The sequence below is a fragment of the Meles meles genome, chromosome 8 (assembly GCF_922984935.1).
Source record: "Meles meles chromosome 8, mMelMel3.1 paternal haplotype, whole genome shotgun sequence".
NCBI lineage: Eukaryota > Metazoa > Chordata > Mammalia > Carnivora > Mustelidae > Meles > Meles meles.
In genome coordinates, this window is record NC_060073.1 from 70,814,631 (window position 1) to 70,842,010 (window position 27,380).

The 27,380-nt window shown below is 36.0% G+C and overlaps 1 protein-coding gene across 13 annotated transcripts in view; it reads right to left on the bottom strand.

Annotated features, from left to right (window-relative positions):
* The window catches only part of DLG2 (discs large MAGUK scaffold protein 2), a 1,573,258-nt gene that overhangs the window by 527,604 nt on the left and 1,018,274 nt on the right, over positions 1-27,380 (bottom strand). For all 13 annotated transcript variants that reach the window (XM_046015622.1, XM_046015636.1, XM_046015625.1 and 10 more), the window contains one exon: positions 25,955-26,124. In XM_046015622.1, coding sequence (XP_045871578.1) covers positions 25,955-26,124 — 170 coding nt within the window. The remainder of the gene's footprint in view (positions 1-25,954; positions 26,125-27,380) is intronic.

Below are 27,380 nucleotides of genomic sequence, written 5' to 3' on the forward strand. Positions count from 1 at the left end.
TCCAGGAAAAGTCTTGCTTCCATCCACAGACCAAGTCCTGTGTGTGCTAGCAGGAGTTCAGAGGAACCTCCAAAAGCCCCAGGAAGGAGAAAGCACCAGAGAGTACAGCTGTGCCATCCTAAGGGTATTGAAACCAGGTTATAGTTATATCACCCTGTAAAATGATGTCTTTTTCCCATGATTGCCTGTTCTGTTCCAGAAAAGGTAAAGAAAAACACAGGTAGAAAACAAAGAGATGGAGCGAGGAGGCAAATCATATGCCTTTCTTCATTGCAGAGTGTTCCGTCTCCAGTAAGGTGGAGCTGGGAAAGTGCAGTCATTTTACATCAGGTAAGAGCTCGGAGATTTTATTTTATATTTAACTACATTAAAGTTAGGGAATTGTTAGATTGGAGTAGATGTCCAATTATTATTGTAAGTGACCTGCCTGAGATTATATCAAAGGCCAGGGTGAATTTATCTTCAAAGGGGTTTGTGGGAGGACAGAAGGAAAAAAAAAAATACAGCTGGCTTCTGGTTTTACCTTACTCAATCCAGTTCCTTCAACAAATAAGGTACAAAAGTTCACAGAACACTTCACATAGCATTGGAGCTCAGTAAACGGTGAAGATCAAACATTGGGTACACAGCAGGCGCTTGAGATATATATTATTTCTCTGCACCTTCTTTCCAATGACAAATTCTTCCAAAAAACAGCATAAACTTTTGAGTAATTTTGAAGCTCTTCCTTGAATTTTCTACAGAATATCTCACACCGTAATAACTTTTCCCTGAGTCCTTTACAGACTAAAAGCATAGATGGGGGTCAGTCTTTCCTCAATAGGACTTAGGATGGAAGAACAATAAGGTTCTGGGAAGCCTCCTCATTTAAATGCTCACATTCAAGAGAATGTAAATTTGCACCTAGTGCATTTAGCCACCATCTGACAGGAGACAGCAAGGAGCTGGAGTGCAGCAAGAGGTCAGAGGCTTGGAGCCCTCTGTATATCAGAAAGGCTCCTTATACACACAATGATACGCCTGTCTGGCATCCCCAAACAGATCGTGGATGAAGTGGGAGACCACTTCATTCCTTTTCTGGGGAACTTTTTGCAGAGTTATCTGAAGTATTTATATCTATAAATAAATTGCCTCATGTTTGTAAGGTTTTCTTTCTCTACCTTCCACTCCCCAACATAGACTTTTAAAGGTGAAGAGGGCTTGGGGCACCTGGGTGGTTCAGTTGGTTAAGTGACTACCTTCGGCTCAGGTCATGATCCTGGAGTCTTGGGATCAAGTCCCGCATCAGGCTCCCTCTCAAACTGTTTTTAAAACATTGTCTAATGGATCAAATGCTCCACTCTAACAAATGTCTTATCAAATCATGTCACTGGTATTAACTCAAAGGCATCATGAATACAAAAAGTAGGAGCAGAGCTGAAGCTTTTCACAATTAACTATTCCATTTTTTCCCCAGCACTATTCTTTTTCTTTTTTTTTAAGATTTAAAAAAATTTTATTTATTTGACAAAGATAACAAGTAGGCAGAGAGGCAGGCAGAGAGAGAGGAGGAAGCAGGCTTCCTGCTGAGCAGAGAGCGCAATGTGGGGCTCAATCCCAGGACCCCAGGATCACGACCCGAGCCGAAGGCAGAGGCTTTAAGCCACAGAGCCATCCAGGTGCCCCTTCCAGGCACTATTCTTAAGTTATGTTTTATTCCTGAGAAATTGTATTGAATTTATAACTAACGTTGTAAATATCTAATAATAATTTCAATGATTTTGTTTTTCTTAACTTTTTAAAAACCTAAAGAGTTTTCTTAAGAAAAGTTTCAAGAGAAAGTTCCAGGTAAAACTTTTAAAGGTTGTGATTTACATATTGAGCAACTCCAGCAACTAAGTTAATGAGCAAAGTAACCAGGCACGACTCCCCCCATTGATTGGGTCAGGGTGCCTTCTATGAAAGAATGGAGACTAATTTCCAAGCACTGAAGGAGAGATTTAGAAGGGAGCAATTCAATTTCATCAAACAGTTGGTGAGTTGCCAAACACTCAACTGTCAAATTTGGTTTCCAAGCTCTCATGCAAAGTATAACCCTTCTGAAGTTTGACCTAATGATCACCACCAATCTTTCTGGGCCATCTGAAATGCCTGTTGCCGGTAACAACCCAGGGTAGAAATGTGTATGACAGATAATCAAGCAAATGAATACACTACTGTGCTATTTAGAGCAGTGAAGAAATCCATGTGATGATAGACCTAGAAGACTCTTATTAGTTAATGTAAATGCAGAGTCTCAGAGAGTTAGCTTAAGCAGAGAGAAAAGACTTCTAAAAACTAAGTGCCTTTTGTTCTAACATTTATATTCTTAAAGAAGAACCACACGCTTCTTCAATTCACCAGAAAATCAAAGTGCAAACACCTGGGAAAGAATAGAGTATCAAAGAAAAAAGACAGTTGATGTTTCCGAAGACAAAATCCATCAAAAAAAAAAAAAAAAAAAAGTCTAGTTTCTTTTTATGAGAGAACAGTAGGCCTGGCAGGGAAAACAATAGTTTTGATCCATCTTGGTTCAAGTGAGACTCTTAAGACTGTTCAGAGAGCATACTGATTTCAGTGTGCAAAACCATAGTTCAAGATATTTCTGATGGAAGGATTGTCCTGTTCAAGGCCCAAGTAATTATAATTGAAGGAGAGAGAAATGTCTTACTTATTTCTATATTCTGTGGTGTATGTGAAAGATAATAGACTGGATGTCTGTTGAATGAATGAAGCTAATCCATTCAGCATTTCTCTTCCTAATCAAACATCTTTCAATATCAAGTGGTATTTCTTTCCATTTCTTCATGTATTTTGAATGTTTGTAGTTTTTTTTTTTTTTTTAAATTCCAGGGTACTTAACATACAATGTTATATTCATTTCAGGTGTACAATACAGTGACTTAATAATTCTATATATTACTCAGTGTTCATCAAACTAAGTGTACTCTTTAATACTCTTTACCTATTTCATCCCTCCCTTCCACCCACCTCCCCTCTGGTAACCATCTGTTTGCTCTCTATAGTTAGGAGTCTGTTTTTTGATTTGTCTCCTTTTTTGTCCTTTGTTTATTTTCTTTGTTTCTTGAATTCCACATATGCATGAAATCAGATGGTATTTGTCTTTCTCAGACTGGCTTATGTTGCTTAGCATTATATTCTCTAGGTCCATCCATGTCATTGTAAATGGCAATATTCATTTTTTTTATGGCTGAATAACATTCTCTCTATATACATATATTCCTCGCATCTTTCTTTTTTTCAAGATTTTATTTATTTGAGAGAGAGAGCACAACCAGGAGTGGGGAGGAGCAGAAGGAAAGGTACAGGGAAACTCCCTATTGAGCAGAGAGCCGGAGTGGGGCTCAATTCCAGGACCCCAGGGTCATGATGTAAGCCGAAGGCAGATGCTTAACCAACGGTGCCACTCAGGCGCCCCTCACATCTTTATTCATTCATCTATCAATGGATACTTAGGTTGCTTCCATATCATGGCTATTGTAAATAACACTACTATAACAAGGGGTACATGGAAATCTTTAGATTTTTTTTTTTTAATTCTTTGGGCAAATGCCCAGTAGTGTAAGTGCTGGATCATAAGGTAGTTCTATTTTTAATTTTTTGAGGAAACGCCATATTGTCTTCCACAGTGGCTATACCAGTTTCATTCCCACCAACAGTGCACAAAGTTTCCTATTTCTCCACATCCTCAGCAACACCTGTTATTTCTCGTGTTTTTGATTTTAGCCATTCTGACATTTAGACATTATGTGAAGTGATATCTCTTTGGAGCTTTGATTGGCATTTCCCTGATGGTGAGTGATATTGAGCATCTTTTCATGTATAGAAATACATCTGTATTTCTTCTTTGGAGAAATGTCTTTCCATGTCCTCTGCCCATTTTTAAATTGTATTATTTGTTTTTGGAGGGTTGATCTGTATCACTTCTTTACATATTTTAGATACTAACATTTTATCATGTATCTCACTCACAAATGTCTTCTCCCATTCAGTAGGATGTCTTTTAATTTTGTTGGTTGTTTCCTTTGCTGTGCAGAAGCTTTTTATCTTGATGTAATCCCAATAGTTTATTTTTGCTTTTGTTTCTTTTGTCTCAGGAGACATATCTAGAAAGATTTTATGACCAATGTCAGAGAAATTACTGCCTGTGCTCTATTGAATTTTTATGGTTTCAGGTCTCACACTTTGATTCTTATTCTATTTGGGGCTTATTTTTGTGTATGGTGTAAGAACGTGGTCTAGTTTCATTCTTTTGCATGTAGCTGTCCAGTTTTCCCAACACCACTTGTTGAAGAGACTGTCTTTGTCTCATTGCATATTCTTGCATCCTTTGTTGAAGATTAACTGACCATAGAATTGTGGGTTTATTTCTGGGCTTTCTATTATGTTCTATTGATCTATGTGTTTATTTTCGTGACAGTACAGCACTGTTTTGATTACTACAGCTTTGTGATATAACCCGAAGGCTGAAATTGTGATACCTCCAGATTTGTTTTTCTTTTTTCAAGTTTAATTCAGAGATTTGAGGTCTTTTGTGGTTTCATACAAATTTTAAGATAGTTTGCTCTAGTTCTGTGAAAAATGCTGTTGGTGTTTCGACAGGGATTGCATTAAATCTGTAGATGGCTTTGGGTAGTATAGACATTTTAACAATATTTGTTATTCCAATCTATGAACATGGAATGTCTTTCTATTCCTTTGTGTTGTCTTCAGTTTCTTTCATCAGGTTTTATAGTTTTCAGAGAACAGGTCTTTCACTTCTTTGGTTAAGTTTATTCCTAGGTATTTTATTCTTTTTGATGCAACTGTAAATGAGATTGCTTTCTTAACTTCTCAGTTAAGAGACTGAGACTAAGAACTGGTTGCTTCATTACTAGTGTATAGAAATGCTGTGGATACACTGTTTTTGCATCCTCTAAATTTATTGAATTCACTTAGAAGTTCCAATAGTTTCCTGGTAGAGTCTTTAGGGTTTTCTGTAGATAGTATTACGCCATTTGCAAATAGTAAAAGTTGTATTTCTTCCTTACTAATTTGGATACCTTTTATTCCTGTCTCTACCTTGCTGTGGGTAAGACTTCCAGTCCTATGCTAAATAAAAGTGGTGACATCCTTACCTTGTTCCTGATCTTAAGGGAAAGACTCTCAATTTTCCCACATTGAGTGGGATATTTGTTGTAGGTTTTTCTTATAAAGCCTTTCTTATATTGAGGTATGTTCCCTCTAAACCTCCTTTGTTGAGGGTTTTTTTTTTTTATCAAGAATGGATATTGTACTTTGTCAAATGCTTTTTCTGAATTCTTGACATGATCCTATGATTTTTATCCTTTTGCTTATTGATGTAAGGTATCATGTTGATTGATTTGCAAATATTGAACTACCTTGCATCCCTGGAATAAATCCTACTTGATTGTGGGATTTTTAAAAAATGTATTGTTGGATTCGGTTTGCTAATACTTTGTTGAGGATTTTTGCATCTTATGGTTCCTGGTGCTATAGTAAATGGAATCGATTCTCTAATTTCCCTTTCTGTGTTTTCATTGTTAGTGTATAAGAAAGCAACTGATTTCTGTACATTGACTTTGTATCCTGCCACATTACTGAATTGCTGTATGAGTTCTAGTAGTTTGGGGGTGGAGTCTTTTGGGTTTTCCATAGAGAGTATCAAGTCATCTGCAAAGAGAGAGAGTTTGACTTCTTCATTGCCATTTTGGATACGTTTTATTTCTCTTTGTTGTCTGATTGCTGTTGCTAGGACTTCTAATACTATGTTGAACAAGAGTGGCGAGTGTGGGCATCCTTGTCGTGTTCCTGATCTCAACGGGAAGGATGTGAGCTTTTTCCCATTGAGGATGATATTTGCTGTGGGTTTTCATAGATAGATTTTATGAAGTTCAGGAATGTTCCCTCTATCCCTATACTTTGAAGCGTTTTAATCAGGAATGGATGCTGGATTTTATCAAATGCTTTTTCTGCATCAATTGAGAGGACCGTGTGGTTCTTCTCTCTTCTCTTATTGATTTGTTCTATCACATTGATTGATTTGCAAATGTTGAACCATCCTTGAAACCCAGGGATGAATCCCATCTAGTCATGGTGGATAATCTTTTTAATGTGCTGTTGGATCCAATTTGCTAGGATCTTGTTGAGAATCTTAGCATCCATATTCATCAGTGATATTGGTCTGAAATTTTCCTTTTTGGTGGGGTCTTTGCCGGTTTGGGGATCAGGGTAATGCTGGCTTCATAAAAAGAGTCTGGAAGTTTTCCTTCTGCTTCAATTTTTTGAAATAGCTTCAGGAAAATAGGTGTTATTTCTTCTTTGAAAGTTTGTTAGAATTCCCCAGGGAATCCATCAGGTCCTGGGCTTTTGTTTTTCAGGAGGTTTTTGATCACTGCTTCAATCTCGTTACTAGATTCAGGTTGTCAATTTCTTCCTGGTTCAATTTTGGAAGTTTATATTTTTCCAGGAATGCATCCATTTCATGTAGTTTGCTTAACTTATTGGTAATCTATATTCATCTATATTCATCACAGATATTGGCCTATAGTTCCCTTTTTTGTGTATGTGTTTATCTGGTGTAAAATCAGGGTAATGCTGCCTCATAGAATGAATCTGGAAGTTTTCCTTCTTGTTCTTTTGGAAAGGTTTGAAAGAATGGGTATTACTCTTTAAATGTTTGGTAGAATTCACCTGTGAAGCTGTCTGATCCTAGAGTATTGTTTGTTGGGAGTTTTTTGATTACTGATTCAATCTCCTTGCCAGTAATCAGTCTGTCCAAATTTTCTATTTCTCCCTGATTGGAAGTTTTGGTAGGTTGTGAATTTCTAGAAATTTATTCATTTCTTCTAGCTTGTCCACTTTGTTGTCATATGATTTGTCATAATATTCTACAACCCTTTGTATTTCTGTGATGTCCATTTTACTTCTCTTCTTTTGTTTCTGATTCAGTTTGAGTCCTCTCTCACCTTCTTTCTCTTTTTATGAGTTTGGCTAGAGGTTTATTGATTTTTATTGATCTTTTCAAAGAATCAGCTCCTGATTTCATTATGTTTGTTTGTTTAGTGTCTATACCATTTATTTCTGCTCTAATCTTTATCTTTTCCTTTCTTCTACTAGATTTGGGTTTTGTTCTTCTTTTTTCTCGTTCTGTTAGGTATAAGTTTAGGTTGTCTGAAATTTTCCTGCTTCATGAGGTAGACCTGCAATTGCTATAAACTTCCCTCTTAGAACAGCGTTTGCAACCCCAAAGGTTTTGATTCATTGTGTTTTCATTTTCATTTGTTTCCATGTACTTTTTGATTTCCTCTTTGATTTCTTGGTTTACCCATTCATTGTTTAGTAGATGTTATTTAACCTCCATGTATTTGTAGTCTTTCTTTCTTTTTTTTTTTTTTTCCTGGTGGTTGACTTCCAGTTTCATTACATTTGGTCAAAAAAGATGTGAGGAATGACTTCGATCTTTATAATTCCTGAGACTTGTTTTTATGACCTAACATGTGATCTATTTTGGAGAATGTTCCATGTGCACTTGAAAAGAATGTATATTCTTCTGTTTTGGGATGGGATATTCTGAATATGTCTATTAAATCCATCTGGCCCACGGTGTCACTTAAAGCTACTGTTTCCTTGATTTTCTGTCTGTTGATGTAAGTGGGGTGTTAAAGTCCCCTACTATCATTTTATTACTATTGATTAGTTCCTTTATATTTGTTATTAACTATTTTATATATTTGGGTGCGCCCATGTTGGGTGTGTAAATATTTATAATTGTTATGTCTTCTTGCTGGATTGCCCCGTTAATGATTATATAGTGTCTTTATTTGTCTTCTTTGTCTCTCTCGTTACAGTCTTTGTTTTAAAGTCAATTTTTTCTGGGGTGCCGGAGTGGCTCAGTTGGTTAAGCATCTGAGTCCTGATTTTGGCTCAGGTCATGATCTTAGGGTTGTGGGATTGAGTCCCATGTTGGGATCCACGTTCAGTCAGGAGTCTGCTTCTCTCCCTCTCTTTCCCTATGTCTTTTGACTATTTATATTCAAAGTAATTATTGATAGGTATGTATTTATTGCCATTTTTAAATGTTATTTTTATTATTTTAAATATTTAATATTTAAATTAATTAAATTTAATTTATTAAATTAAATTAAATTAATTAATTTAATTTAATAAATTTAATTAATTAAATTTAATTTATTAAATAAATAAATTAAATTTAAATAAATATTTAAAATATTAATTTTATTATTAAATGTATATAAAAGTGTTATTTGTTTTTGTGGATCTTCTCTGTTCCCTTCTTCCCTTCTCTTTTCTCTCTCCATGAGTTGGCTTTCTCAAGTGATATACTTGGATTCCTTTCTCTTTATTTTTTGCATATCTTTTATCATTTTTTGATAGCAGTTACTATTAGGTTTATATATAACATCTGCATATAGCAGCACATCTTAAGTTTGAATCCATTCTTCTCTCCTCCCTATGTTTTAGGTATATAGTGTCATACTTTATGCTTTTAGTTTTATAAATGTTAATGCTATTTCTTATTAGTGATAATCATTTCATTATACATAATGCTTTACTTTTTATAACCAGAAAATAAATAAGCACTTAAAAATAAAACCTGAATTCTATATTGTTGGTATTAATATTGCATAGCCTATTTCCCTTTGTGTATCTGCTCATCCTTCCATTTCTAAACTTTGTTTTTCCTTAAAAAATACTTGTTATTTTAAGATGCATAATATATGTACATGATAGAAAGTCCAAAAGGTACAAAAAGTATATAGTTAAAAAGTACATTTTCCTCTTACACAGTTTCTCTGTTGAGGGAACCACTATTACCAGTTATATTTCTAAATATCTTCTATGTATATACAAACATGTTGTTTATATTCATTTTTCTTTTGAACTTACGGTAAAGCATTATGTATACTGTATGTACTGTATGTGGCTTACCAACATATAGGGGATTTTGTTCCTTAAGTGTACATACAGAGCTCCTCATTTTTTTAACAGATAATTGGCATCATATTACAGGGATGTACTATAATTGTAGCCATTCCTTTGTCATTTGGGTGGTTTGTATTTTTTGATACTAGAGCTATTGTTGCAAGTAACTTTATTTCACACATACACAAGTTCATTTATAGGATGAATTCCTAGAAGTAGAATCACTAAGCACAACACCAAATGGTTTGAGCATTTAAAAAGCTGGAGGTATTTTAAAATTGCTTTTTAAGATAATGAAGCCATGTATACTCTGCAGCAATGTGTGAATCAGCCTCTTTCTCCACACCTGTCAATACAGTGCATCATCACAGCTTTTGAATGCAGACAGTTTGACAGATGAAAAGTGGCATCTTGTACTTTACGGTTTTTTCATTAGGAGTAGGATTGACAATTGTACAGAGTGATAGCTTTATTGGGAATACTTTCTGCACTGTATGGCTTTCTTTTTTTCTCTTTTAATCAACAAAAGTTACTAACTTTACTCCAGTTCCGTTTACCCATCTCTACCTTTATAGGTCTATATTTTCATTTTTAAGTATAAAAATTTGATTGAGTGACAACTTATTTGGGTTTAGGTTATGAAATAAGGATACAATTTAATTAATTAAATAATTAATTGATTAATTTATAGATAGTTGCAGGTTTTCCAATATGATTTAGTAAACAATCTCTCTTCCCCTCTTCATTCAAAATGCCACCTTTATCATATATGAAATTTCTCCATGTTCATTATCTATTTTTGGTCTTTTATTTTGATATATCTTTTCAATTTTTAACTATTACAGCTTTATAATATGTTTAGTATCTGCCTGGCCTGGACATACCTCATTATTATTTTTTTTTAATTTTCTTCACTATTCTTGTTAATTAATTTTTCCATATAAACTGGTTCAAATTTTTTTCATTAGTATTTTTGTTTTAAATTTTTAGTATAAAAGACCTGTACCCCTGGGGATAAAAATACATTATATGTTTATTAAAAAAAAAATTGGAAGGGAGGCAAACCAGAAGTGACTATGGACTCTGAAAAACAACCTGAGGGTTTTGAAGGGTCAGGGGTGGGAGGTTGGGGGAACAGGTGGTGGGTAATAGGGAGGGCACGTATTGCATGGAGCACTGGGTGTTGTGCAAAAACAATAAATACTGTTACGCTGAAAAAATAAATAAATTAAAAGGAAAAAAAAGTTAAAATTGACATTTTTAATGCTGCATCTTCCTTTTCAATGATATATATTGGTGTTCTCTTCTTACATATTCCCTAGTAACATTTTAAAGCTACCTTTATATAAATCTCATGTTTATCAAAAAGCTTATTCTTAAGTGTTTACCATTTTTGTTGCTATTGTAAATGGTATATTTTCTTTCACTAGATCTTTTAATTGGTTACTGTGTTTATATACATGGATATATTGCTGATTGATTTCTATACATTAGTTTTATGCATAGCTACCTTACTCAATTCTTTTATTATTTTTTTTTGTAATCTTTTTTTAAAATTTCTTTTCAGCATAACAGTATTCATTGTTTTTGCACCACACCCAGTGCTCCATGCAATACATGCCCTCCCTATTACCCACCACCTGGTTCCCCCAACTTCCCACCCCCGCCCCTTCAAAACCCTCTGGTTGTTTTTCAGAGTCCATAGTCTCTCATGGTTCATCTCCCCTTCCAGTTTCCCTCAACTCCCTCTCCTCTCCATCTCCCCATGTCCTCCATGTTATTTGTTATGCTCCACAAATAAGTGAAACCATATGATTTATTGTTTTAAATATTTTTTGGATTATTTTCTTTGGTTTATCATCACAAATAAGAATATTTTTTCACTTTTCAATTCATAAGCAAATTTATGTCTGGAACAATGTAAACAATAGCTGTGATAGTATATTTTAGAAAGTCTGCATGGCTGACGATACATTTTTTGAACCTTTGTCTTGTCTCAACACCCTGGGCCACCAGCTCTTTTTCTCAAAACTCTGCAGTGCTTGTTGGATATAGCTTTAAAATATTCCTTTCTCCTATTTTTTAAAACCTGTGCTCAGTAAGACTATCTCAAGTTTTGCTCTTTGTCATTAACTTCAGTGACATCTTTCTTTCTTTTTTTTTTTTTCTTACTGTTTACACTATATTCATGAGTTCTATAAAGATGCTATTAGGCCCTTTATTGGATTCCTCAGGTCCATAATTTTTCTTTGCAGCTCAGTCCATAGTTTTATAATTTTGTCTTTCAGCACTTACTTTATTGAATTTCTTTTCTTTTTTTTTTTCCCTAAGATTTTACTTATTTGACACAGGGAGAGATCACAAGTAGGCAGAGAGGCAGGCAGAGAGAGAGGGGGAAGCAGGCTCTCTGCTGAGCAGAGAGCCCGATGTAGCCCTCCATCCCAGAACCCTGAGATCATGACCTGAGCTGAAGGCAGAGGCTTAACACACTGAGCCACCCAGGCGCCCCACTTTATTGAATTTATTTTCTTAAGTTCTTCTATAGCATGAATCATGAATAATTTCTTTCTGATCCTTGACTTATAGTTTGAGCTATTTGTCTTATTTCTTTCTTCCTTTTGTTTGCAGGTTATGAAGACCAAGATCACCTAGGGGTAATAGCATGAGTTCTGGAGCCAGACAATTCTATCCTGTCTCTGTCACTATTTGTGTATTTTCTGGCAAGATATCGAATCTAATATCTGCATATATAATAACACTGGAATTATTACAGGGATGATAAGAGATATATAGATGCAGCTACATATACAACACTTAGAACATATGTAAGTACTATCTATATGTAAGGCCTAACATACAGTAAGTGCTTACTAAATTAGATTTTAATGACGATGCTTCTTTTTCATTTTGATTGTGGTATATTTGGAGTTATTAAAATGTTTCCATCCTGCTCATGATTGGGCAATTCAATCAGATGCTCTTTGCTCTGACAAAGCATATATGCCTACTTTACTCTTTTCATTTACACATCTAAACATTTTGTTTTTCCTTTTGAGTCACAGTGGTGGTGGGGGTCTAGATATTCTGTGTTCTAATCACTTTGGCACATGAGGCAACAACTGGGGAAGGAATCTGGGGAGAGCTCAGTAGAGGCTGTAGTCAACCATGACATTTTTCTTAGAACACCCAAATTCTGCTATCTTTGAGATTCTTGTCCTAGACCAAGGTACGTCTACTTGGGTCATTTCTCTAATTCAGGGTGTTGTTACAGAACCTTAACTTCCATCAGAGAAGATTGCCATTACTGCTCAATTACCCCACTTTAGATTCTCCCAAAAGCAAGTTTCAAGTGTCAACTACTGTTTGAAAAAAGATAGCCTACCAGCTCAATGTACTCTTCTCCAGATTTACCTGAAACTATGAGAAGTCCCGGGATTTTGTCAGTTACCAACTGAGTTTCAGGAAGGGAATGGGAATAGGGTAGCATCTCAGCCTTCCTAAGCCTATCTAAAACTCTTTCTGTCCTTTGTCACAGTTTTTTAAGAGTACAATATTAAGTTGTGCTTCATTCCTTTTTTCATTGCTATTTTTAATGAATTTTTTAAGATTTTATTTTATTTCTTTTCAGTGTTCCAGAATTCATTGTTTATGCACCACACCCAGTGCTCCATGCAATATATCACTATTAGAAAAAAATTTTGATGTTGTTATCAGTCATTTCCCTTATGGGTTGTTCATTTTGTGTTATTGGAGGAGAGAATTTCTGTGAGCAGATAAGATTACTCTGTCCTTATAACCTGGAAACTATTTCTTTAGGAATACATATAATCTGCTTCATGGAAAACTTTGCCTATAGACACTATTGTTATTATTTTTATTATTATTTTGAAGTATAATTAACATCAGTATTATATTAGTTTCAGGTGTACAATATAATGACTCAAAATAATAGGCATTCTTTTTATCTTTGTTATGTTTTTGCTCAGTCTTTTCTTATATCTGTGGGATTCACTTTCATATCTATGTTAACTGGGAAACATGTATCCCTGACCAATTCCATCCTGTTTCTAATTATTCTATCATCTGTCTGCCTTTAGGTCACTTGTAATGGACACAAGTGAATAAAGGATGGGTAATATGAGGAATGGTTAAATTACTATCAAGAATGATACCAGTAGGTCTGGATGCTAGGCTCAATTCAATAGTCTTATATTTAATAGAGATAAGTGGAAATTTATAAATGGACATCAAAAGTCAATTGTTGTAAGACAGAATGTAATATATATAAAAGTCAGTAGTTCATATGAGATATTTACATATATAAATATGTAATTTGGATAGAACCAACAAAAGGGGTCTTAAAAACAAAGCTAATACAGTTTTATATTATATTAAAGTATGGTGTTCATATACAAAACTCTATTTATGTGGTTTGTACTTACAGACATATCAAGGGATCTCTGTATATTTTTATTAGGAGGGATATTGCCAAAATGGAGAAAATTCATAGAATAGAAACAGTAAAATAGAAGGTCTGAAAATATGATGAATCAGGAATGGTTAATATATGATGATTCTTTAGTCTAAAGGAGAGGTTTAAATGGAGACTTGACAGTGTCCTACAAATGAATGAGGGGCTGTCCTATGAAGAGTTGTCCATTGTAGCTGGAGAGGGCAAGAACGACATTAATAGATAGCTTCAAAGGAACTCCTGCTTTCAGCTCAACTTTGGGAAGGGGGGAAATCCAGTGAATGGGGCAGTCTCTCAAGGGAACAGCTGTCACCAGTGTTGAAAGCTGCTTCTTCCCAGAGCACTGAAGCAGAAATTGAAGTCCTTTTAAAAACCTGTATCTGTATTTATTTGGTGGTACTAGAATTATTACGTTCATGTACACTCCACACACTATAGTGAGACCACTCTCTCCCTTGAGGGCATACCATGTCTCTCTTTATCTCCAACTTGTAACTGGCATGAGTAAAGGTGTTTGTTACAGTTCTGTCAAATACATAAATTAGTGTGTGCATTTTGAGAGATTAGAATATTTGACACGTAAGAATTCTTGCACATCAGCATTATTATGATTTTAAACAACTGGTAGGTACCACATTCAGTTTATTCAAATGAGTGGGTCTATGAAGGCTAAATTTTCCCATATGACTTAGCTGCTCACGGACATTCAGCAAATATTTTTGGGTTCCTTGGAAGCAACTCTTGAAGTCCTTCTTCCTTAGATTAATGTGTATACTGAACAAACTCTCTATGCTTTCTTCATTCACGACGATCAGGACTGACTTGCCTAAATAAATATGCCTTGTTTGTTTTCTTTCTTATTTTTACTTTTTCCTTTTTCTTAACTGCTCTCTTTTTAGCCTTTACTGATAATTCTCAGCTTTTCCTAAGATCATCTTTATTGTGGAAATTTCCAACTTTCAGTGGGTTTTTGGTAGGACCTCATAACTGGCAAACCCATAACATATTTCATGTTTACAAATCCCCAAGTTGCCATTTTTTATGGAGTTTACAATCAGAGATTTTATCTCCCTTATTAACTTTCCTGTAATGGATAAAGTGTCCAAGGTATCCAGCTGCAATTGGATTACACTCAGGGACGAAGTCCGTGTAGCACAAGGCTTTTGACTGAGAGCTAATGGCCCCTGAAGTCATGGTTCATGAATAAAAAAATACCACAATCTTTAATTTTATTGGATCTCAATGTTCCATAGGAGGAGAAGAATTTAATGTATGTTGGTTGATGAGTTAGGGAACCAGAATGGATTTAGTTAGGGGACTGCAATAAATTTAGCATGAAGCTCCTCCTAGTCAAAAGAGGACTATGTTATTTTAGTCTAGATTAATGCCTGTATTTTAAGAAGATATTGGGAGAAAAGCCAACACTTCTTTATTGATATTCTTTTGTTTTTGTACTTTGAACTGCCTGGCTTAATAAATGTTTTTGAAATAAAATATTTATTGATTGAATGGATGATTATTTTCTGCATGTGTTTGCTTCTTTAAAGTGTAGACAATGAAAAGGAATATATTAAACTTTTTGGGCACTAACATGTACCTGGGACTTCATTAAATTCTCATGAAAACCAAGGCAGCATCTTAATATTATTCCCATTTAATAGTTAGGTAAAGGAAGGACTTTAACTAAGGTACGTCCAAAGCCTAATAAAATTGCTTTGCTACTGGTCATAAAATGGAAAGATTTATAGTCACAGTATTTACCATGGCAACACATTTCCTTTTAAAACTTAAGGAAATGCTATACAGGTATTTACCTCAGCAAGTATTTATAGTTAGGTAAACATTGTTTGCTGTGTGAATTATAAAACTTTTGTTTTATAAATGTCAAAAAAAAATCAAAAAATGTCAAATCAAATCAAACCTATCTACTACAATGCATTTTTGCAATCTGAAGCTTTCATGGTAAAATAATTTTGACTTTAAAGATTTGTTAAGGAGACATTAATCACAAATTCCATTAAAAGTTATGAGCTAGCTCTACACAGCTAAGAAATAAACTAAGGAAAGAAACAATAGCCACATGTTAGCCTGAAAACGCAAATGAGAGGAGTGGCATCATTCCTTAATTTCCAAAATGATTTAGCAAATGTAGTCAGTTGTTTTACTCCCCAATAATGTAGAACGTACACAACAGAGCGATTACAGTGGCCATGTCTGTAGTTTGTTTTTCAGGAACAAATAACTTGCTGCAAGATTACAGGAGAAAGCTTTTTACGGATATCTTTATGAAGACTGACCAAATACTAGCTCAGAGAAAGAGCCCTACAATCCAAAGGATATATCTTTTACCCAGAAATAATCAAGGACTAACCATGTACCTATTCAAGAAATTCTATAGAAAGTTCCTCAGAGCAAGGTGAACTCATCCAATGTGTTGTCCTTTGTCCAATTTTAAAAAAGGATTTATTCTTTTGGGGGACAGGGAGTGGTGACTGAGGCACAATGTATTTCCAAGAAGACTGGTTCTCTGGCTTGATACAACAGGCATTTTCTTTTTGACTCTGAATATTATGCTTCAGTAAGAGGTTTCACTGCACATGCAGTCAAGCAAATTCCCCTGTGTACTCAAGGGAACAATTCTGGTAATTCAAAAGGACAGAAAAATTTTAGCTCTAAAAGGAAAATGTTCTGATTTGAGACCTCATGCCAAACAGCTGAATTTGCCATTTGTGATTATTAAGAATCAAACCATCATTCAGAACGGTCCTTCACCACAGATAGGCCTACCTGCCACTTAGAACTCGGAGCCCAGGACATGGGCCTAAAGAGAGAGTAAGCTGTGCCTTGCATTCAGGGACACACTTGCATATGCATTCAAAATGAATACATGTTATAATTTACCCCATGGCAAGAAAGGGGGGGAATGTGTGATGCCCCTCGATGGAGTGCATGGTTGGATGCCAGTAATAAAAGCAGTTGCATAATCTTCATGTTCAGTTTTGATCCACGGACCTGGTGAAATGCTTAGGTATGAACAGCTGAATGTGGACATCTGAAAACTTTGCTCTCTTAAACACTTCTGACTTACCATGGTCAAGTGACAGTAGCCCAGCTTGTTAGAGAACGCCCTCAGCAAAGCTATCCACGGACAAAGGGAATAAAAAGAATGGTTTCAGGGCTGGCAATCTCTGCAGTATGTGGAAGGAGGATACATTTAATTTTCAATTAAAATCTTAGTATATTCAAATGTTCACAGAACATTATTGTTTGCTTTAGGCCTAGATGCCAAAATTCAAGTTGTAGAGTAATTTACCAAGGAACCATCTCTGAAAACTGTCAGATGAGTGTCTCACATCAACTCTGAGGAAGTTCCCTCCAGTCCCATTAGTGTCAGAGAGAGAAGAGTAGATGGTGGAACAAGGACAGATTAGGAAAAAAAAAAAATTGAGAATGCAGATAGAGACAAGTCATAAACTTCATTCAAGTTAGATACCTGAGAAATCCTCTGTCTATAATACCGGATGTGTGCCACATTAATCTTTAACTAAGCTGGACAATAAATCTGTCAAGTAGGCTATTAAGAAAAAATAAAATAAAAATCCTCAATAACTTGGAAACTGGTTTTTGATAAATCAGCCTTTTAAGCAAAGTGTTAGATGCTTCAAATACTGTTTCATCCCAATCTCTTGAACAGATAGTTACCATAAAATTTTAAAAAAGGGAGGGACAATGCAAGGGTTTTATTCCTGGCCATAAAATCATGCATCTTACATCTTGGCCATTCCTTTTTCTGCTTTCCATACTGCGGTAATGGTCATGATCTGTCTTGAACTCTCCTCCACTTACTGCTCAGAGTCTGGTACAGACTATATCTAGGGCTTGTATTTTCAGCATTCATCAAATGCTTCTAATTTGCACAGGTCAGGGCAGAAATCATAAACTCAGTATCTTAAGTGTGAGAATAAGCGGCTCGTTCATCTTCTTAACTTAGGCTGCTGATATCTATCCTTCCTACACCCTATGGGTTGCTTGAATCACAAGGTAATAAAAGCATGAGCAGAGAGAAAGTAATAAAGCACTTCTGAAGTCCTTCGAAGTGAAAGATTACTTCTAATTTGATCAGTCTCTGACAATTCGGTGAGGAGATAAAACTGAACCGGCTTGGCTTTTGGGGGATGGATATGATTCTGACAGGCAGTGGTCACAGTGGTAAAGAAAGGCATTCCAAAGATGGGAATGGGATGAGCAAAGTCCTAAGGGCAGGAGAGTATGTGTTTAAGAAATTTTACAGAGTCTGGCTTCCCTGCATGTGGAGATGCATGAAGGAGAGAAGACAGAAGAGAAGGCTGAGATGGAATTTTGTCCGTGGAGGAGAGGGAGATCATAGGGGTCATGAAATGCCATGGCAAGGGATTTAGATTTTTACCTAATGGCAATGAAGAACCCCCTGGAGACTCCTGAACAGGGGAAAACAATGCACAGAGCTGTGATTTTTGCAAAATTTATCAAGGAGGAGCATATAAGCAGGGAAGGAGAGATTGGCAATGGTCTATTGCAGTAGCTCAGACAAGACAAAATGGCAGATATGGACCTCACAGTAATGGCAGCGAAGATTTTAAAGAGAAGATTAATTGTGGTGGAGGTAACTTCCAAAGGACATGATGCCTGACTTAATAAAAGCAGTAGGGAAGACAGAAGAATCAAAATAAAAAGACTCAGCTTTTTAATTTGGTGACTAGGATAAACTTTAACTGAACTGGAGAGGTCAGAGCAGGAGATTACACTGGTGAAGCACCTGTGGTGGAAGGTGGTACTAAGGGGACATCATGAGGTCAGTTTTCAACATGCTTGGAGCTATTTCTGCACATGGAGTCTACTGAAATGTTTGCCCATATGAGGAAAACTAGGGAAAAATACATACATACAAACATATATGCACATTTTCATGAAACAGATTCATATGCCACATCATAACTCAGACACTGTTAGAAATAAATTTGACTAGAGCCAGAGAGAACTCAATTGCATATACAATATATGTGCATGTATATATACTAATGCCAATATGTTTTGTGTGTGTATGTATGTATATGCATACAGGAATCTGGGCTAACATACACAAAGATAAACTCGAAATGGATAAAAGACCTCAGCGTGAGGCAGGAATCCATCAAAGTCCAAGAGAACATCGGCAATAACCTCTTTGACATCAGCCACAGCAACTTCTTTCAAGACATGTCTCCAAAGGCAAAAGAAACAAAAGCGAAAATGAACTTTTGGGACCTCATCAAGATCAAAAGCTTCTGTACAGAGGCAACCCACGGAATGGGAGAAGATATTCACAAATGACACTACAGACAAAGGGCTGATACCCAAGATCTATAAAGAACTCCTCAAACTCAACACCCCCAAAACACATAATCATGTCAAAAACTAGGAAAAAGACATGAAGAGACACTTCTCCAAAGAAGACATACAAATGGCTATCAGACACATGAAAAAATGTTCATCATCACTAGCCATCAGGGAGATTCAAATTAAAACCACATTGAGATACCACCTTACACCAGTTAGAATGGCCAAAATTAACAAGACAGGAAACAATGGTCGTTGGAGAGGATGTGGAGAAAGGGGAACCCTATTACACTGTTAGTGGGAATACAAGTTGGTACAGCCACTTTGGAAAACAGTGTGGAGATTCCTCAAGAAATTAAAAGTAGAGTTACCCTAGGACCCTGCAATTGCACTGCTGGGTATTTACCCCAAAGATATAGACATAGTGAACAGAAGGGCCATTTGTACCACAGTGTTCACAGCAGCAATGGCCACATTAGCCAAACTATGGATAGAGCAAAGATGCCCTTCAACAGAAAAATGGATAAAGATATGGTCCATATATGGTCCATCCATATTCTGATGGAATATTATGCCTCCATCAGAAAAGATGAATACCCAACATTTGTATCAACATGATGGGACTGAAAAAGATTATGCTGAGTGAAATAAGTCAAACAGAGAAAGTCAATTATCATATGGTTTCACTTACTTGTGAAGCATAAGGAATAACATGGAGGACATTAGAAGAAGGAAAGGAAAAGTGAATTGGGGGAAATCAGAGAGGTAGATGACCCATGAGAGACTGTGGACTCTGAGAAACAAATTGAGAGTTTTGGAAAGGAGGAGGGTAAGGGGATGGCTGATTCCAATGCTGGGTATTAAGGAGGGTACGGATTGCATGGAGCACTGCATGTGGCACATAAACAATGAACCTTGGAACATTGAAAAAATAAAATTAAATTGAAAGAAAAGAATCTGGGTTAACATGCAAATATAAATATATATGTATATATTTGTACATATCTAAATATATTTGCTTCATCTGGAAATGCTGAATATTAAAACATTTTAATTAACTTTTTATTTTAATAAATAGTCAACAAATAATAATCAACAAATAATACTAAAAAACAAGATTGTATAAAATACTAGAAGAGGCCCTTTTAAAGCACTGGAGATGTGATGAGCACTGGGTGTGATACACAACTAATGAATCATTGAACAACACTAAAAACTAAGAATGTACTACATTTTGGCTAAATGAATTTAAATTAAAAAAAAAGAAAAGAAAGCACTGGGATGAGTATGGGCTTTGCTGCTTTTTAAAATCAAATTGTAGCAAATTATGATAATAAAAAGACTAAAAATAGTATAAATATGTACTTAAAATTTACAATTGCTATCCTGCAGATAAACTTATATATTAGATAATCAGGTCCTGTCAATTTTGCAGATGAGGAAGGTTGAGACACAGAGAAGTTAAGACACATGTTTTGGGACCCACATTTACTCAAAGATGCCCGGGAACCTCCCCGTTACACATCTGGCTTTTCCAATCACTGAAGTATACACATTATAAGTAGCCATTAGTGTAATGACTCTTATGGCCGGGGTGTTTTACTTATTTGGGAATAATAATCATCCCAGCATTTTCAATTTGCACTATTACAGACCTATGAAAGTGCAACACATATGTGCGAGTGTGAAAAATTGAAACATTTTAAACATTAAAAATACGTTTTGTATATAATGAAGAATTGTAGAAATGTTTTGCTAGATGGACTTTATCACTACTTCAGATTTAATAAACTGGCTAAATGAAAGCCACAAGCAAGTCTACTTTGGGATATTAACAAAGTTATGGCCTGAACATTTTTCAGTTGTAGAGCTTGGCCTTAACCTAGTTGTATAATCCTTAAGCAACAAGAACATCTTTAAAAAGACATCTCATTGCTTATATAGGTTTTGACTTCCTTGGCTCAGGCCATAGGAACAAGGCTGCATGTGTTTAATCATATAACTTCTTAGAAATTATGACTTAGTGTGTTCTTAGGAAAGTCGCTAGAAAGACTTTTGTTGTAAACCAACTTCCTGGGGAACCACATGCCCACTTCAGATTTTCTTCCTTGTGTATTTTTGGTTGTTTGGCAAATTTAAATGAATTTGCCTAAACACCACTTCCTATACATGATTACCCTTTTTTTTCCTCCTAAACTGTCCACAAACAGACACCCCAGCTGCTTGCAACAACCAAATCTATAACTGTGAGCTTAGGGAAATTTTTACATACTGTTAAGGAAAGAAATTCTAAATTATTTGTGGCTATTTCCCAAATATTTATTAGTGAAATATGGGGTCATAAATCACCAGCCAGATGATTCTAGTTGAATATTGGGAAGATCAGCACTGCTACAGAGACAGAATCACATATACTGAAGGTCATTTTGGAATTAGTACTTTGTACAATTATGGAATAAACATAAGGGTATAGAATTAGAAAACTATATATTTAATTCTATCACAAATTATTTTTCAAGGATCTTTTAAAACTGTCATCTATATAACCAGGGAAAAAAACCATAAATAAACAAAACAAAAAGAATCCCAAAATAAAAATAGTCTGGGCATTAAGAATATCTACAAAAATAGATTCTTATTTTTATTATAACTGTTCAAAATACCTAATATAGCCATATTCACCATCTTTACATTAAACATTTTTTGAAGAGAGAGTCAATATTCAGTATTTAACCAATTCCAGATATTTGACAAAATATAGGGTAAATTCAGAATATTACCTTGACTGGAATTGCAGACAGATATCTTCCAGTTCTGCCTCCTGGAAACCCTTTTCAAATGCATCACAATCTTTCAACATGTGCAAAAGCGAATTCCTAATCTCCCCACAGGGGCTCCTCCCCAGCCTTCCCAGTCTCATAGATGGTATCCTAACACATTCAATTGCTCCATTAGAAAACTGGGCCTTATCCTTGGACATAGTCCCCATCAAGATCAATAAGTGGCATCAATTATATCTCTGAGGGATGCTTGGGTGGCTCAGTCAGTTAAGCGTCTGCCTTTGCTTCAGGTCATGATCCCGGGCTCTTGGGATTGAGTCCTACGTAGGGCTCTTTGCTCAGCAAGGAAGCTGCTTCTCCCACTGCCTGCAGCTCCCCCCTGCTTGTGCTCTTTCTCTCTCTCTCTCTCTCTGACAAATAAATAAATAAGATCTTTTAAAAAATTATATTTCTGACATTTAGCTGGACTCCATCCATTTTTCTTGACCTTCTGCAAGTAACCCCTAACTGATCTCTGCTCCCACTCACACCCTTTCAATGCATTTTCTTCATAGCAACCAAATGATCTTTTGAAAATGACTATTTTGATCATGTCACTCCCATGCTGAAAATTTTGCAATAACTTCTTGCTGCTTTATCTTGAAATAAAATATCATATCTTTAAATGTGGTCAACAAGGCTTTGGGTGATCGGGTACCACTTACCGTGACAGTATCATTTCATGTCATTCACTATCCTCTCATTAAACACCAGTCACAATCGACTCCTTATCTAGATCTTTTCTACTTTAGGGCCTTTATACACACATGCTTTTACTTCTGTCTGGATGCTCTTCTCTACCCTTTATCTACTTTACTTCTATTTTTCTTTTTCTTTTAAGGTTTAGCTTAAGTGGCACGTCCTTAAAGAAGTCTTCTTTGACCCTCTATTTGATTAGCCACTTTATAATCTTTTATGCTCATTCTAGCTAGCATGTTTCCCAGTATACATCATGGGTATTTTCTACATTACGCTATCATCTCCTTGAGCAAGAACTCTTTCTTCTTTTTCCATGAATCTCCATTGTCAGCCTCTGTGCCAGGAACATAATAAATACTTAATATTCCTTGAATCATGGAAGGACTAAATTGATGAAGACATCCAGTTAGCTCTGTATTGCACACGCATAATCGAGGTTAGTTAGCTCAGTTGGCTAGAGAGTTGATGGACTATAGAGAATGCCCACGTGCTCAACAAAGGGTCCATAAGGACCTGTGAGTATATGCTAAAATTTTAAATGTTCTGGAGCATTTTGGCTTTCCTGGTCAAGATGAATCATGACACATATTCCATCACAGAGCTGATTTTGTTTTGCCATGCACTGAAGTTAGTTGACTTTATGTTTTTCTTGCCCATGAGAACTTTCTGATTCTTCCATTAAAATCACATCTGATTCATCTTTATCCTCCCCGGTACATGACAGTTTCCACAGTAGGAGCTAAACATTGGTAGAAATTTCTTTAATTTTTTAAAAGACTTTATTTACCCACTTATTTGTTTGGTTGTTTTCCAGAGAAAGAGAAAGCAAGTGAGCACAAGCAGGAGGAGCTGCAGGCAGAGGGAGAAGCAGGCTCCCCGCTGAGCAAAGAGCCCTATGTGGGCCTTGATTCCAGGACCCTGGGATCATGAACTGAGCTGAAGGCAGATGCTTACTGATTGAGTCACCCCGGCATCCCAAGAAATTTATTTTAAATATCTTGCCATTCAAAAACTACAAATTAAGAGGTGCTAAGTAAAGTTAACATTGTACGGTACCGTCATATTTAGTGCAGAATCTAATTTTTATTCAATTTACTAATTCAGCACTTCCCATGTTTAAGGCGCACTGGGAAATGCATTAGGAATTTAAACAATGACTAACACCTTTTCTTTCCTTGTGTCTCAATAAACTCATGGAAAAACAAATCGCTGTCAGTGACCTTTGGATGGTGACAGTATAAAAATGTATGATTGACGCAACGTAATCCCAACAGGACTAACAGGCCCACACCCCTCTTTAGGGATATGGCAGGACCCTGCTTCCTGTGAGGTAAGGTTAAATTCTAATAATCTCCTGATTCTTCATGCCTCAGTAAACCAAAGCTATCAGTCATCTGCCATGTACTTTTGGGTTATTGCCAGGGTATTCTTGTTGGATTACACTCACCTGTCCCCACTTCCCGCTTTTTATGTCCTATGGCAATTCCTGTCCTACTCTCTGCTCAAAAAAGACAACAGTTGAGACTGAAATAAACCAGCCTGAGGGGACCCTGGCATCAAAGATCCCCCAAAACTGTTCCTGCTAAAATTAAGGAGTTTTGGCTATGGATTCACAAGAACCTTGAAGTGCTCTGATGAGCAGCTAGAGTCAGGGAGCTAGCTAGTGACTCAGCTAGCAGGAGGCCTGCTAATAGATGCTAATGCTTTGCTGAGTGCTTCAAACTGGTGTTTGGTTTAGGGCGGTGCTGAATAATCACCATTAATTGAATTGTAGAAATACCTACTTGCTATTTGTAAATAGCATATATTTTTCATCGAAATCGTGTGATGCTCAAATTGTTTATCTTTAGAGCACCTTGCAAATATGGTTTTAGTAAATGTGTAGAGGTTAGAAAGTCTTTCCTTTCATACTACCAGACATTGTGGTATGCAAATACTTTACTTCTTCTTTTTTCCTCCAGATTTAAATATGTGATTTTAATCCATTTGAATTTAGCCCACGGGGCATCTTTGTATATTTTCATTACATTACCAAGCAATTGTAGCAAAGTTTGAGAAGCTATTTGTAGTAAAACATGCTACAAATAACATGTATATACAGGTAATATTCGTTTGGGAGTCAATTAGGGCCAGCCACTGTTCTAATTAGTTTAGTGAAGTGGCTCATCTAATCCTCACATTTCTAGGGGCAACTGCTATTATTATCTGCATTTTGTAGATGAGAAAATTAAGTCTCAGAGAGGTTAAGCAATTTGCTCAAGTTCAAACAGCTAGTATGCTGCAGAGGTAGCAGTTTAGCTCTGGAGGCTACACTTTTAAGCAGCAAGATTTAGTTAAATGTTTAATTTTCATAAACCCTGTGGGACAGATACTACCATTATGATCCCCATTTAATAATGAGGGGATTGGTCCAACCAATATCACTCTGCTGGTAAATGGCTGAATCAGGCTTTTAAACTCAGTCCTGTCTGACTCCTGGGTCTGAGATCTTAAATACCAGCCACTACGGCCTCGTAGAGAAGGCAGTGTACTTAACTTCCTTTTTAATCCCATCTAGCATTAGAGATTAAGTAGATTTTAAGGGAAAGAAATGATTTACTCAAATAATACAGTAACTATCTCATCATAATCTTCTAAAAATATTTAAAAAACTGTTAAGCCAATTACTGGATTTTTCTTAAAATATTTGAAATACTTTTAAGCTAATATTAAATGTCTTCATTCTGAAGAGCACAGCCCAAATGACTGTTCTTAAAAATTAGTGTAATAATTCATCTCACTGTTCGTGTGAGTCCCCAGAGTAACTGCAATTACTCAAGAGATCTGCAAGCATTTAGAGGTGCCTGGGTGGCTCAGTGGGTTAAGCCTCTGCCTTCAGCTCAGGTCATGATCTCAGGGTCCTGGGATTGAGCCGCACAAGGGGTTCTCTGCTCGGCAGGGAGCCTGCTTCCCCTTCTCTCTCTGCCTGCCTCTCTGTCTACTTGTGATCTCTCTCCCTTTGTCAAATAAATAAATAAAATCTTTAAAAAAAAAAAAGAGAGAGATTTGCATTTAGAAAAAATAAATTAAATTTAGAAAAAATAAATATTTTCTATTCTATTTTTTCTATTTTTGACTGTAGCAAGTACAAAATATTATGTGGTACTTGTTGGGTGTAACACATGAGAGTATTACAAATCAAAACAAATCACAACAGTATTATAAAAATACAATAACTGTTATTTTGAAATAGACTAGTTTAATTATTATCATTCATATTACTGTTTTACTAAATGAAGAGTCACCATTTAGATCTTAAAAATGAGAAGGAATGTATGTGCCAGCCAAGTCACAATGATACAGTAAAATTAAAAATTTATAGAAAATGCCAATGGTTTATAAAAACACTGCTTATAAGGACATTCCTATATAAATCTGTCCTTTTCTTTCTGTGAGCTCCTATTTAGAGTATTGATTTCCTTGACCTCTGTAAAAACCACTACTGCACCATTTCAGATCTCTAGGTGAGGACTGAATGTCAGAAACTAAGAGAAGAGAGTATGCTGTCGGTGGATTATGGCATATCCATTTTGGCCAAATGGTTTGTCACAGATGTCTCATCGTGAGTCGTTTATGGTTTTATTACCTTTAGGTCCTTTGAACAGTTTGATCTCCACAACAGTCTCCAGAATGGGTCGTCTTCTGCGCACATACAGGCGAACGATAGACCCTGCTTCTTTGAGAGCTTCCACGGCTTTACTGTGGGAAACCTCTGACACGTCGACCTCATTCACCCGCAAGATACAATCATTGACCCTGGAAGACAGGGAAAGAAGAAAAAGTGAGGGTGACTGGGAAGATTTCTTAAAGTATGTTATCATTGCTAGTGAACCTGAAGAAGCGAGGAAGCAAAGAGTAGAAGCAATTTTAAAATGTTTCTATTTGAAGAAGCAATTCAAACGAAGGAAACCTTGAACTCCCCAGCCTTCCCAGCCTTTCCGAATGGACTTGCACTACTGGTCAGGCCCCTCTGGCACTCGGGTTCCCTGGGACAGGAAGCGTGTGGTACACGCTGTAAGTTCGGAGGACTGCTGCACATTTTGAGGCCGCTGTTAGTTACATAATTTTTTTAAAAAAGGTTTTATTTATTTATTTGTCAGAGAGAGAGTGAAAACACAACCAGAAGGCATGGGAGGCAGAGGGAGAAGCAGGTTCCCCGCTGAGCAGGAAGCCTGATGTGGGACTTGATCCAAGGACCCGAGGATCATGACCTGAGCCCAAGGCAGCCACTCAACCAACTGAGCCACCCAGGCTTCCCATATTGTTGTTTCTAACTGGTTTGACTGAGGGTTATGATTGCAGTGGTTCTCAGAACTTACTATGGATTATACAGACATCACAAATGTAACCTTATAGATGAATTTTCTTGAATTTTTAATTTGCTACTTATAAAGGTAATATATGGTCATTTTAGAAAATCTGAAAAATGTCACCATGCAGAAAGAAAAAATATACACGACCTAATCATCTAAAATAAATGTGTTAGCTTTCTGGTAAACTGTCTTCCCGTATTTTGTTTTGTTTTGTTTTCCCTTTCCCCCTCAAATTCATATCACAGTATTATAGATATTGAAGTTCAGATTTCACAAAATTCAAAGAAAATTTCAGGTAATCTTTGGCTTAGGTATTTACTTTGAAAACCAAGAATTATGGTAACATAATTTTGGACATTTTCTCTTCAGGAGGGATCATCTGACTTTTCTATAAAACTGTCCAGGTAATATATATTTATGTAGCAATAGACTTCAAATCTCTTATGTTCGTGATAATTAGTAAAAACTTTAATAATGGTTAAAAGTATGAAACTTGAGACTAGAACAATTTCCTTCTTTTATTCTGAATATGCACTCTAATATTGCCCATATTGTTCAGTATTTTGCTCAGAGTAAGAAATAAGGGGCTACCCTTGCTTGACTTCCTCATCCCACTACCACATATTTGTCTCTACCTGCAGTCTATCCGCAATCTGTCCACATTTCTTAATCTGCACTGCTACCATCCTGGTTGACGTC